General features: G+C 31.9%; 1 protein-coding gene across 1 annotated transcript; it reads left to right on the top strand.

Moving 5' to 3' along the window:
- Positions 1-450: 450 nt before the first annotated feature.
- On the top strand, positions 451-7768 carry LOC127733547 (uncharacterized). Its single transcript, XM_052242894.1, has 9 exons — positions 451-622; positions 928-1137; positions 1425-1592; positions 2265-2339; positions 3294-3506; positions 5165-5332; positions 5986-6039; positions 6600-6741; positions 7092-7768. The coding sequence occupies exons 1-9, from the start codon at positions 457-459 to the stop codon at positions 7279-7281; spliced, it is 1386 nt and encodes a 461-aa protein (XP_052098854.1). The 5' UTR covers positions 451-456; the 3' UTR covers positions 7282-7768.
- The last annotated feature ends 4963 nt before the right edge of the window (positions 7769-12731 follow it).

The raw sequence follows: 12731 nt of genomic DNA, 5'->3' as shown, positions 1-12731 counted from the left end.
GTTGCGGATACAAAGGTGCTACATAAGGACGAACAAACGGATAGACGGACAGACTCCCTTAACATTTTTAACTGCCCGCTTTAGAAAACGGAGGGGGAGGGGTATAATAATACATGGTTGTTTAAATGATAAACATATAGATAAAACGTACAGACGTACTTATTTCAAGTTTGGTGTACTTGTCATGATTAAATGGCAATGTCACTGTGTCAGTCTAATATTGAAAAACCATCAATGCGTATAGGAAGACTTCCCGTTTAATATAGTTCATTTACCTAGTTAAAATCCGCTTTCGCGGAAAATACTGGCAATTACTTATTCCCTTTTAATTTTATATAGGATTGCTTTCTTTCTTTCCATTTAAATTTTAAACACTTAATTTAAATATAAAGGTTTTTTTGTAATTATGGACCAAAACAAGGAAGTGATAGATAGCATTGATCTGTATTTTGTTGAATGTGGAAAAACTCCAATTCCATAAATGTTTTCAGTCAATCATCTTGTCAATTAGAAAACTCCATAAACCATATTTATTTCTCTTTCGAAGATTATCGGACGTACAAAATGTTTAAGGAAATATATTTTGCCATATCAATTATACACATATCTCTTTCAGATGCTGGTAAGTATCATTTATTGAAGTATCTGAATTTCTTTTTCTTTTTTTTTTTGTTCATCACAAGAGCAAATTCTTGAATAAAGTATTAAAGATTAAGACGTTTTTACAAATCAAAATGGTGGGGGAACAAAACAGAGAACATGCACTATTTCCCTTTCTTAAATAGCATTTCTTTCAATTATCATTTAATTTGCTTTAATAAAAGATTTTTTTAACAGGTTAGTAACTTAGTATTATATAAACAAAGTATTAAAAATACTCATACTTAGTTAAACAAAAAAGTATTAAGATTGGTTTTTTTTCTCCAGAGTTCCATGCGTGTTCGAACTACACCTTAATGAAATATGTAGATCGAAGAGCGGTAGCAAATGTACTAGACCATGGCGATGCTCATGCAATAAGTGACGATTTTCTTGACAGTGGATGGTATCGAATTCAGAGTGCGGCTGGAGAAGATATGCCAACTGAACCTCCCGGATCTTTTCATTGTGGAACGTGGTATCCGATATGGCTTAATGGTAAAGTCTCTCTCAAAAAAAAAAAAAAGAATAAGGAAAAAGAAAATGCTAAAATTTTAAATACATGTAATTATGGATAGTTGAACCAAAATATTGGGAGGAAAATAGATTATTATAAATAATGTATACTCTATATAATTTATTGATCGATTGACTAGTTATTGTTTTCTTTGCCTACAAAAACCTATATATTGTGATCAGGCGATGCTTAAAATGATAATAGGGCTAAAAACAAGTACACAATATTGAAATATGAATGTTTTTACATTAGACGATTTTCGCCTTAGGATCTTTACCAACAAATATTGGAGAAGAAAATGTTGGAAGAGTGTGTCTGCAAAGCTTTGACGACAACTGTACTGAAAGCTGGACCATTGACATAAAGTACTGTCCAGGGAACTACTTGGTATATAATCTTGTCACATCTATATCTTCTTCTTCAGGTTATTGCTTTGGTAAGTACTAGTATTACAAAAGTATGAATAGTAAATAGCCTCCCGTAGAACTGTATACATCGTTATAAAAACAAGTTATTTTTTAAAATAATAAATTTATTTTACACGTATTTTTATCACTAAAAGATATAAAATGTTTGCCTTTAATTATTTAGATGATAAGTTTCTAAATGTCTTCGGAAAACAGTAAACCAGCAGACCTATCCATAGTCCGTTCTACACAATTTTTATAAAATTTGAACATTCTTGACGGAAACGATAATTAGTGTGGGACTTATAATCCTATGAATGTACACAAGGATCATTTGGATTTCAAGTAATCATATTAACACATACATTCCAATTTTTTATGACGTTAAAAACTAAATTCACTTAAAACATTGTTTTATCATTGCTGTATTTTTGCTGTATTGGAATGGAGTTAAAATTCAAATTTACTGACCGATATATCGATATATGATAATTGATATTTCAATTGGTAAATAATGATATCAAACTCCGTTTTTATAGTGTTTGGTGTCTTTATTGCAACTGGCTTGAATTGGCAATGAATTATATTTTTCAGAAAAATCATATAATCATTCAGTCTACTCTCTGGGTTATGAATCAATAAAAATTTCCTGAATAGAAATGTATATACTGTAACAATACAACATCATGTCTACATTTTAGGAACAGAAGCTTCGAGAGCAACAGTTGAAACAACAAGTACATCAGGAGTTATACATACCAACAATCCAACAAATGGTAGGTATTTATGACTTCGGCCTCACCCCTATGGATTTTACTAACCCTCTATGGACCCGTAGGGGGTCAGTAGCGAACCATATAACTTATAATAGGTTGTCAGTAAAGTTGTATCAAAACGAAGTGAGTGCAGTTTATACTTACGTTTCATTTAACATGCCACTTGTGTTGTTCGGTTGCCCGTTTGATATTGATAGTCCATTTTAGTTCTATAAATCTTCAAAAACGACCTACTTTTAAAAAATCTAAATATTATATGTGGTACCTGAATTCATATCCCATATTATTTTGTAATCTTAATAGTACGAACTCTTCATAGTCCAACATACACAGACAGAGCGACAGAACGTGTGACTACATCAGCCATTCAATTGTCCTTAGCAGTTCTATTTATTTAAATACAAAAGGAAAAAAAAAACTTTAGCATATACTCTTCCCAGATTAAATTATGTTGTTTTGAAATATTAATATACCACCTGATCATTTGCTATCAATCGTTCACTCAATCACCTTTCATTTACCTTTTTGATATTCTTTTAATATTAGACATAATTGACATATTTTAAATGAATTCTTACTCCATTACCCTTCATCTATCATATGTACTTCAAAAATCAGATTTTTAATCACAGTCATTTTTGAAGATATATATATCTCAAACAAATAATACATGTATTCCGCGCTCGTCCACAGTTTGAGTATATTTAAATACATATTAATATTTAACTTTTTTTACAGAAATTTTTAAACAAAATTATTCATTCATTTACATTTTAGTTTTAATGCAGTTTGTATTTCTGAAAAGGATGAGAAATTTCCATTTATATAAAATTGAAAGTATACATAAACTCATAGACATATATCGTACCCTAAATACATGTCTCTGGTAAACTTCAATAATGTAGAGGTTTGAAAAAATGTTTAATTCAGATTCTTTTTAAAAATTGTAAAAAGGCACTGTTGATCCTTGTAATGACTTCAACCTAGTACAGTATCCAGACAGACGAGCTGCTACGAGAATTTTGAACTTTGGAGAAGAAACAGCAATCAGTGATGATTTTCTTGACAATGGGTGGTACCGAGTTGAAAAAAGTACATGTGAGAAAATGCCTACATCAGCACCAGGACCATTTCATTGTGGAACATGGTATCCAATTTGGTTAAACGGTAATATTCTCATCTAATTTGGTTCAATTTCTTTAGTTGCGCCATAACAATATTTGAATGTTTGACCATATAAACGAAGAAAATCACTTACAGTAAGCTTTATCTCTACAAAATTATTCTGAAGCTCTTAGACAAATAAATAAATAAATAAATGAATATAAAAAATAGAATGAAACGAGGGGGGGGGGGGGGGGGGGGGGGTAATTGAGCGTTGCGTTCACTTCACGTAGTCTGTAACACTTATCTGTAAATCTTTGTTATTATGACAGTAAAATCTTATTTTTAGTCAATTTTGTTCCAATGGCGAAATCTGACGAATAATAAAATGCACAACTTATTGAGAAACTAAGGTTGAAACACCCTCAAGTAAAGTTGACCTTAGATGGAATTGGCTATTATATCTAAGTATTTTTTGGTCAAAAAGCTCTCCAACTGTTTCGGTTCTTATGCATCCTTGGCTCTTTCCCGATGAAGGTAAATCCAGAAAAGCGCTTCGGACGCATACAATTTATATAGTGTGATATTCATTTTTTAGCACACCTGACCCAAAGGGCCAGGTGAGCTTTTCTCACCACTTGGCGTCCATAGTCTGTCGTCGTCCGTTAACTTTTACAAAGATCTTCTCCTCTGAAACTACTGAGCCAAATTTAACCAAATTTGGCCACAATCACCATTGGGGTATCTAGTTTAAAAAATATGTCCGATGACCCCGCCTGTCAACCAAGCTGACATGGCTAAAAATAGAACATAGAAAAATAGAACATAGGGGTAAAATGTAGGTTTTGTCTATTATTTTGAAAACCGCTATGAAAAGAGGGACAGAAATGTTGAGCTCTACCTATTGTCTATACACGTCAAAACTGTCAGATGACTTCTTATGGGAGTTATTGACTTAAAATGACGAATTTTACTACTTTTTTCCATTTTTGCCTATTATCTTGAAAACAATAATAGATAGAGAGACACTTTCATCAGCAAAATTGATCAGCAAGACAAGATCTTTAAATAAGTCAAATAGCGGAAATCGTCAGTCGACTTCTTAATAGAGTTATTGCCCTTTAACAACGATTTTTACCATTTTATTTGCGCGTTTGCCTTTAATCTTAAAAGTTACAATAGATAGATAGAAACCTTTAACACCAAAAGTGATCAGCAAGACAAGATTTACAAAAATGTCTTATGGCCGAATTCTTCAGTTGTCTGGTTAATGAAGTAATTACTCTATAATGACGATTTTTACCAATTTTTGGTGTTTTTGCCTATTATCTTGAAAACTAAAAAAGATAGATAGATACTTATATAACAAAATTGATCAGCAAGACAAGATCTACAATCAGGTCAAATTCTGCCGTTAAAGTTATTAGATAGGAGTGATTGCCCTTAAATGGCAATTTTGTTTACCCTCTTTTGTGTTTTGGGCAAAAACAAAATAAGATAGAGAGAAACTGTAGTCTACAATGTTAAAAATGCACATATACCTGATGTGATACTATGTGAACGACACAGGCTCTTTAGAGCTTCTACTTTTTATTAATTTATTGGCCAAGATTCATATGATAGCCCATTACATATAAACATATAACCCTATTTTCATGGATTTTTATAACATGCATGTTATCATTATAGTATAAGAAATGAATGATAAATGTATCTTTTAGGACAACTACCTACAGCTAAAGGAGAACAGATACGACAGACAATGTGCATGCAAAGTTTTACTCATGAATGCTTATATTCGTGGGATGTAGACATAAAGCTGTGCGATGGAGACTATTTTGTATACAATTTGACGACGAGTACGACGTCATTATCAGGTTACTGCTTCGGTAAGCTTGTTGAACCGCTGGGTTGATTTGGAGGATTCTTATAGAAATTGATATGTTTTTTCTTAGCAGTGAGATTTTTCAATAAGAATAACTAGACAATTGTCGAAATCACGTGCTGTTTCTGTATATGATTATATATAACAATTCTATCAATTGCTTAAAATACTTAGTTTATATTATTTTAAAGAATGAACTCGTTCATATTCAACAAAAAAGATACTCTGCTTTAAAAAAAAATATAAGCAATAGCTACATAGTATAAATTTAATCTATGCATCAACACATTTTCTTGGTAAAGACATATTTAGTCCTTGTTAGTTCTAGAAAATCTAACCTGCATTTCTTAAAGAATTTTAAAATCAGAATAACACTACACCTTGATGTTGGGGCCTGTTAGAATTTTATCTGTTAACTATAGGATTTAGAATAGATTAATTTCAATATCAAGATATGTTTCATATGTATTCAGCAAATACAAATATTCTATTTTTTTGGGGTAATTAGCGTTCCTGATGAATAGCAATCCAGAAAGGTGCCTCGGACGCTCGAAATTATTTTTAATGTTATTTTCATTAAATAAGATATAACAGCTTTATATAATTAGAAGATCCAAAAAAGGGTAATTATATGTGATTGCTTTTTTTTTAATAAAGGTACTTTAGAGATGTGTGCAGAAAAAGGAGATGATGAATCTGAACCCCCAAAAGGTAACTTTTATATTGGATCGAGTAGGCATGAGTGAATATGATCTTCATTGAACCTGTTTATTTTTATATTGTTAACACACATTCATATATTCTAATGGTCTTAAAAACTCCTTTTCAATCTATTGTATCCAGAGAACTTTGAAATGTTGGAATACAGAGACAGTGATTTTGCAATTTTTAACAATACCGATGATAGGTAGGCATCAATATATACTTGCAGCTTCTCGTCCTTAAGTAATAGCTGCAGTATACTTCATACATCCGTTGGTGATATAGATAAGATCCGACAATATGTATCGTGCAATTAGTTCGACTATTTTATATTTTCCTTTTTCATTTTACATATTGAAAAATTAAAGTTTCTGTATGAATATAATATAAATGTTTTCGAATCCCTTTGCGTACTAACTGCCTGCAATCATATTTATGTTTGTAATGTCATCAAATAAAATATGTTTAAATAAAAAGATTAACAACCCAACTAATGAACAGATGCAAACGATTTTTAAAATACCTAATAATTATTTATTAGTAGTCGTTAATTTGTAATATATTTACAGAAAATTCAGAAAATGAAAAGAAAGAACAAACTACAGACCATGCAATTATAGCACTTATTGTTGTACTATCTGCAGTCATTGTAATTCTGTCCATTTTATTGGTAGTGTTTTGTCGTAAAAGTAAGAGATCAGAGATAAACGGGTATGTTGTTTTAGAATTGACCTTTTATAATTCAGCTGTTGTTTTTAATACTTCTGTTTACATAGGAATGTGAACATTTGTTTTGTTGAAGAGGACAACTACCATGTACTCTCGGATACGAAGTAATGTTTTTCACAACTGACAAAAAGCTGCTGTTCAGATTTGTTTTTTAAATTTATTTGTTTTGATTTCTATCGTATTCTACCTATTATTTAGATGATAGAATGAGATTCTTTTTGAATTAATGTACACAATGTCGTCTAGCAGTCAGCATTCTATTGTTTTTTTTTTCGTTTTTGATTTTAATATTACTTCAATAGACATTCAAAAGATTGATTTAAATTTTACAGCACTGGAATAACATTTTCAGGAAAAACCATCAACACTGGCAACAGTCCACCGTTATATAAACGTGACCCTTCATATGTAAATTTCCAGTCTAGGACTTGTTATGACAATCCACCTCAATATCTGAGCAGGGAACCATCAGTCGCCAGCATCGGAAGTTTTGTTCCAGATAGGAAACTAACACCAATATAAACTGAAATCCACTTGCATTTACTCTAGTAGTATGCTCAATGAACAAAGTGTAGTAGTCAGCCGAGAACCAGCTTAACACCAGCAGACATTTTTTATGGTGAAGGACTCGAAATAAATTTAATTGACTGAAAAAAAACATAGCATATATTTTTCAGGTAAAAGTGAACAATTCTGTCATTTACACGTGTTTACCTATGATGACCATAGTTTTAACATATTTATTTACTGTCCAAATTTTACATTGTAAATAACATACTGTTTCTATTTTCACTATTTGTTTATTCCATATAAGTGTTGATTCAATGTATTTTTACCATGTTAAAACTTACAACGTGTTATCATCATTTTTTATATCTGCTAATTCTGAGTACATTTTAGGAAAATTGTCAAGAAAATTTAGTTATTTTGTCCGAATTTTACATCAGTTACATACCGTCTAAAAAGTAATATTTAAATAAACATATTACTTGTTTTGAAATATATCATTGTTACCGATATTGATTATATGTATTTTATACTGTTAGTATATATAATACATTAAATTATTCATATTGTTATTTGTGACTTTGTCATCTTCAAGTCATGCTAATATACATAATGTATTATTTTACTGTGATTTTGGAACGTAACGGCGACCCCTAAATCTTGACTACCCGTATACACATACAAAAAAAACTTTGTTACGGAGTAGAATTTCATTACTATTCGCAATGAAATTGCTCCATCATCGAGTAATATAACTTAATTTTCAAGTTCACGTACATCGAGAAATTAACACTTGTGATCGGTTAAGAATGTTTGAAAAATGAACATGAACTTCCCTATAACCTGGGACATTGGTGTAACAGCACAACATAAGAACAAACTTTAAAAATCAAATGCAAATAACTTGACTCATCAGACGGCACGAAGCATTACAAATTACTTACATAAAGATAAAAGAAACAAACTATCGATCTAAGAAAACTCAGAGTTGCTGAATGTTCAAACCCAAAAACAACTAATTAATAAATAATGTTATTCTGGACTGAAGTGTGCTTTTCTTCTCGGTGATGTTATCTCTTCATTTTATGGTATGTTACCTTATCACGTACTCTATTCCCCCAATGTATACTTAATACAAAAATACAAAGCAATCACAGTATCAAATTATAAACAGTAGAATATTGAAGACATTATCAATCACGAAAATTCAGAGGACAATGTCAGAATGAGAAAGTTAAAAATTATGAACGAGCAAACAATGTACGCAAAAGAAATAGAAAGAGCAATAACATAGCAATAAAAGACAATCCAAGTTATTTTACAAAGTCAACAAAGATACCTTGAATTATGTTCATAAAGGTTACCGATAAGAAAGTCTCAAACAGTATTGATTTATATGCAAAAATCTTTATTTTGGATTGCCTTACAGAAGAACATGGAATTCCCAGCAAATCTGAGAATCTTACTTATACTTCCTGATCATTTATGAAAAAGAGATATTATAAAATCACAAACTCGTCCTTTTCTCCTTCGGTATAAAGATGTAAAGGACGATGGAATTCTTCCTTCTTGATGCTGGGTACCAAACCCTCCTTAGAAAAGCAATATATAGGTGTCAGACCACCAATTCAAAATCACTATCTATTCAACCAAATTTTGCAATTTTCACAGCTTTCTAAATATTTTACCTTAAGTTTAACTTCATAGAAACCAGGTATATCCTATATTGTACATGTATCACCTTTCTACATGACAATTTTCAACCTATGTTTAAAGTTTTCTAGCAAAGTACTAACGTGCGGAAGACAAGTACTGCTAAAAATAACCCCTGGTTTTCTGGAAATCTTAAATAAGTATACTATGGAGCGCATTAATCCTCAGTTTTTAATGCAAACTCATGGACAGGTAAATGGTGGCTTAAAATGGTCTAAATATATTTCTCTTTCAACAAAAGTTTCATTCCTTTTGTTTTGTACGCTTGACCACAAAATGCATCCCAAACCTTCTTGAGGACTACAAGAAAAAGCATCTAGTTGCTATATAACAGATATTTCAATGAGTGCTTGCATCTTATATATTCCTGGGAACGTGAAATGAATTACTTAGGGGCCAGCTGAAGGACGCCTCCGGGTGCGGGAGTTTCTCGCTGCATTGAAGACCCATTGGTGGCCTTCGGTTGTTGTCTGCTCTATGGTCGTGTTGTTGTCTCTTTGACACATTCCCCATTTCCATTCTCAATTTTATTTTTACTGAAACCTGAAGGGCGGCGCCATATCTTGATCGTTTGCATATATTGACACAGATTGACAAATTCAAACTAGAAACTATGACACACGTAACGATTTCCGGTTTATATTTTGGCATCGCACAAGGTCGGTCATTTCTCAGACTGTTAATAACGCTTTCGGTGTAAATCTATTGGATGTATACTGAATAATAATTCAGTATTTGAAACCATGAATATTTTACGGAAAGTGATTTCTTTTATTTTTACGCATGTGCTCTGCTGTTGGTCAAATGATTCACTGTCTCAGTTTATTAGTCGAAGGATGAATTGAAATATTTTGTTGTAAAATATAAAATAATGAAGTGTTACAGTTTGTGTTTTGGTACCTTGTTTAACTTTTTCGCAATGTTATGCCTATTGTATAAGAAGAATACAACAATGTATGTTCATTTCTTATTAATTTTCCCCAACCGGTAGTGGTTTATAAATCGGTTGGGCAATTTAGCCTTTTTGTTCTTGACAGGAACGAGGAATATAGTGGCATTAGTAAATATTTTGAATGTTGGGCTCGGCAAATGTCCTTAAACCACATGCACACTTCCTGTGTCATCGCCCATTTCAGTTGATATAATCAAACCAGAATTTAGTAGGATGGATAGTCAAATACCAAAATAGATAAACTCTTTAACACCTCGAACAGTTTTTGCATAGCAGCACTCTCCTATTAATTGGGATTGGTAATGGGACAGAGTTTACGTTACTGAAATATATTAGATTGACGATGAGATACTGAAATGTGACGTTTTTCATAGATCCTTGTTTAATGGCAAAAAGAAATAGCATCATGAAAAATTCTTTAATTTCACTTTCAGATATATTGATGATATCCAGCAGTAACAAAATATCTGCCCAATCGAATAAAGTTTACAAATTTCATTCAATATTTTACGCTTGTGTATTTTTACACTACAGGGACTTCATTAAAAGAGATGTTATTGACACGAAACTGCATCAACAGAGCTATGAACGGGAAAATGAAATCGACAAAATGGTCGTCTGATCTATCAATTAACTGGTTGTGTCCTAAACCTGATTGCCCTTTGATTTATTATCGATTTGCATTGTGGGTGATTTGTGAATATCAAGACGCTTGTCCTATTGATGCAACGGTCTAGAACCTTATAAATGTCATGCGATTCTTTTTTTCTGGACTTTATTGATTTGTATTTTCTCAAATATTTTATGAGAATTTAACATAGCTTACATACTATTGCCTAGAATTTAAAATCTCCTTAGCTATGAAGTATACCTTCTAGTTTCCACAGTATCCATAATGTTCAGTTTACTAGAAAATGAGTGATGCAAACAATCGCTTACATGTGGATTATTGCGTGAAATGACACCATCAATACATCTGAACGGGAAATTAAAAACCTTGACAGGATGCTCTGTCTTTTTGTCTGTGAGTTTTTGTACAAATATCAATTGATGAAAACGTTTACCATTTTTTTGTTTGTCTTGAAAAACACATCTTGAAGTCAGTTTTTTTATAAATCTATCTTAAAATTAAATTGATGTTATACAGAGTATGATTTGTCTATCCCTCAAACAAGGTATCTGTGTCTACCATAGGCTTTCTTTTTTTATTTAACAAAATTGGACTTATTTTTCCAAGCTGTCTACACGTTTGTGATGAGTAATACTTTTGTAAAAGAATGTAAAATGTAGGGAAAGCGAATGTAGTTTCACATAATACTCGCGAATATTCGCATTCGCATATGATTCGCACTCCTCCAATTTGGTAATTCAAAGAAATTCTTTGACATTAATTCAATACATTAAATAATAGACGAACAATTTTCTATGATTCACTGACTGGGAAAATATACAATGCATATTTTAAAAGTCCAATTTCATTTGAAAAAAAGCAACAATGATAAATTTCATGCGCCGTGAGCGATTTTCTTAATTTACCTTCATCAGAAACACTAAAAGCCGAATATTTGAAAACCAAGGAAGTGTGAGAACAGAAATACTTGAGGAGTTATATTACCAAAAAGGTCATAAAAAAATAGCCAAATCCATCTAAGGTCATCTTTGCCTGATGGAGTCGAAACCCTAGTTTCTTTATAATTTCTCAATTTATCAAGGGACAATTTAAGAAAGGTTTGTTATGAATCATGTCAGTAACGAAGTATTTACTACTGAGCTCTAAGGGACAGATAGAACACTAGCCGCGTTATATACCCAGTGCTGTAAATGTTCCTTACAAATTTCTTTCGTTCAGACTAATTATTTCTTTATGTACAATTTCTTTTTTTTGGGGGGGGGGGGGGGGGGGGATGGAGGGGTAAATCATTGCTTTCAAAATGTGTGATTGATTTCATTTGTACAATTTTCTAGTTATTTATTGTGCAAGTTATCCGAAATTATGTAGGTATATATTTTGAATATGTGAATTTAATATTCTGCATGAAATGGTTTGACATTCAACAACTCTCGTCAATGGCATCCTTTTGGCATTACAGTATGTATTATTACGTTGGCAAGTTGAAACTAATTGGGTATGTTAAATTACGTGTTTATTTTGGAGTGTGCCTTGCTTCGGACGCCGAAAGCTCGCGAAGCCAATCTTCAAGGACCAAAGGGCTGCCGTTCGATTTTGCAGAATATATATAAACATAAACATAATCATACAGCTATGTCCGTTTGGTTATGTGTGATGCATTAACGACAGAGCAACAAAAGACATTTTTTTTTTGGGGGGGGACAATTAATCGAAACTGAAATGGCTGTTATACAAGTGGTAGATTTAGCGTCTTGAAAAACATGTTTTAACCCATCACTTTTGTTGGAAAAACTTCCCTATTCTTTCACCCTCAAACAAATGTTTGACAATTAATGTGGAAATGATGGTCTACATAAGAGGAAATACTATGTAAAAAGAAGAAAATGATACAAAGCGACCAATCAAAAACAATAAATCATTTTCATTTTAAAACACAAGTCAGCCTTTTAACTTCGGCACGGGCATGACAATACAGGTATTGTTTAATTAAAATTTGCTGTTATAAATTTTTTACTATCATTTCAAGATAAGGAATATATCTCCGCATGTACAGCTCTGATTCCTTGTCCGGATTTGGCGATTCTTTATGTCAATTTGGGTTTTAACAGCTCTTCAACGTTTGTTTTAGGTTTTGGTTTTTCACAATTTTGACATCGACCATCACTGTAA

Source organism: Mytilus californianus, unplaced genomic scaffold, assembly GCF_021869535.1.
Source record: "Mytilus californianus isolate M0D057914Y unplaced genomic scaffold, xbMytCali1.0.p SCAF_3, whole genome shotgun sequence".
In the NCBI taxonomy this organism is placed as follows: Eukaryota; Metazoa; Mollusca; class Bivalvia; order Mytilida; family Mytilidae; genus Mytilus; species Mytilus californianus.
Note: the sequence above shows the minus strand (reverse complement) of the source record. Positions and strands in the feature narration are given on the sequence as shown.

What these genes read in the sequence shown, in the direction of transcription:
- LOC127733547 (XM_052242894.1), top strand. Translation starts at nt 457, where the DNA reads ATGTGGAAAAACTCCAATTCCATAAATGTTTTCAGTCAATCATCTTGT. An exon ending in GTATCCGATATGGCTTAATG is followed by an intron (nt 1,138 to 1,424) that starts GTAAAGTCTCTC and finishes TTTTCGCCTTAG; the next exon opens with GATCTTTACCAACAAATATT. An exon ending in ATTATCAGGTTACTGCTTCG is followed by an intron (nt 5,333 to 5,985) that starts GTAAGCTTGTTG and finishes TTTTTAATAAAG; the next exon opens with GTACTTTAGAGATGTGTGCA.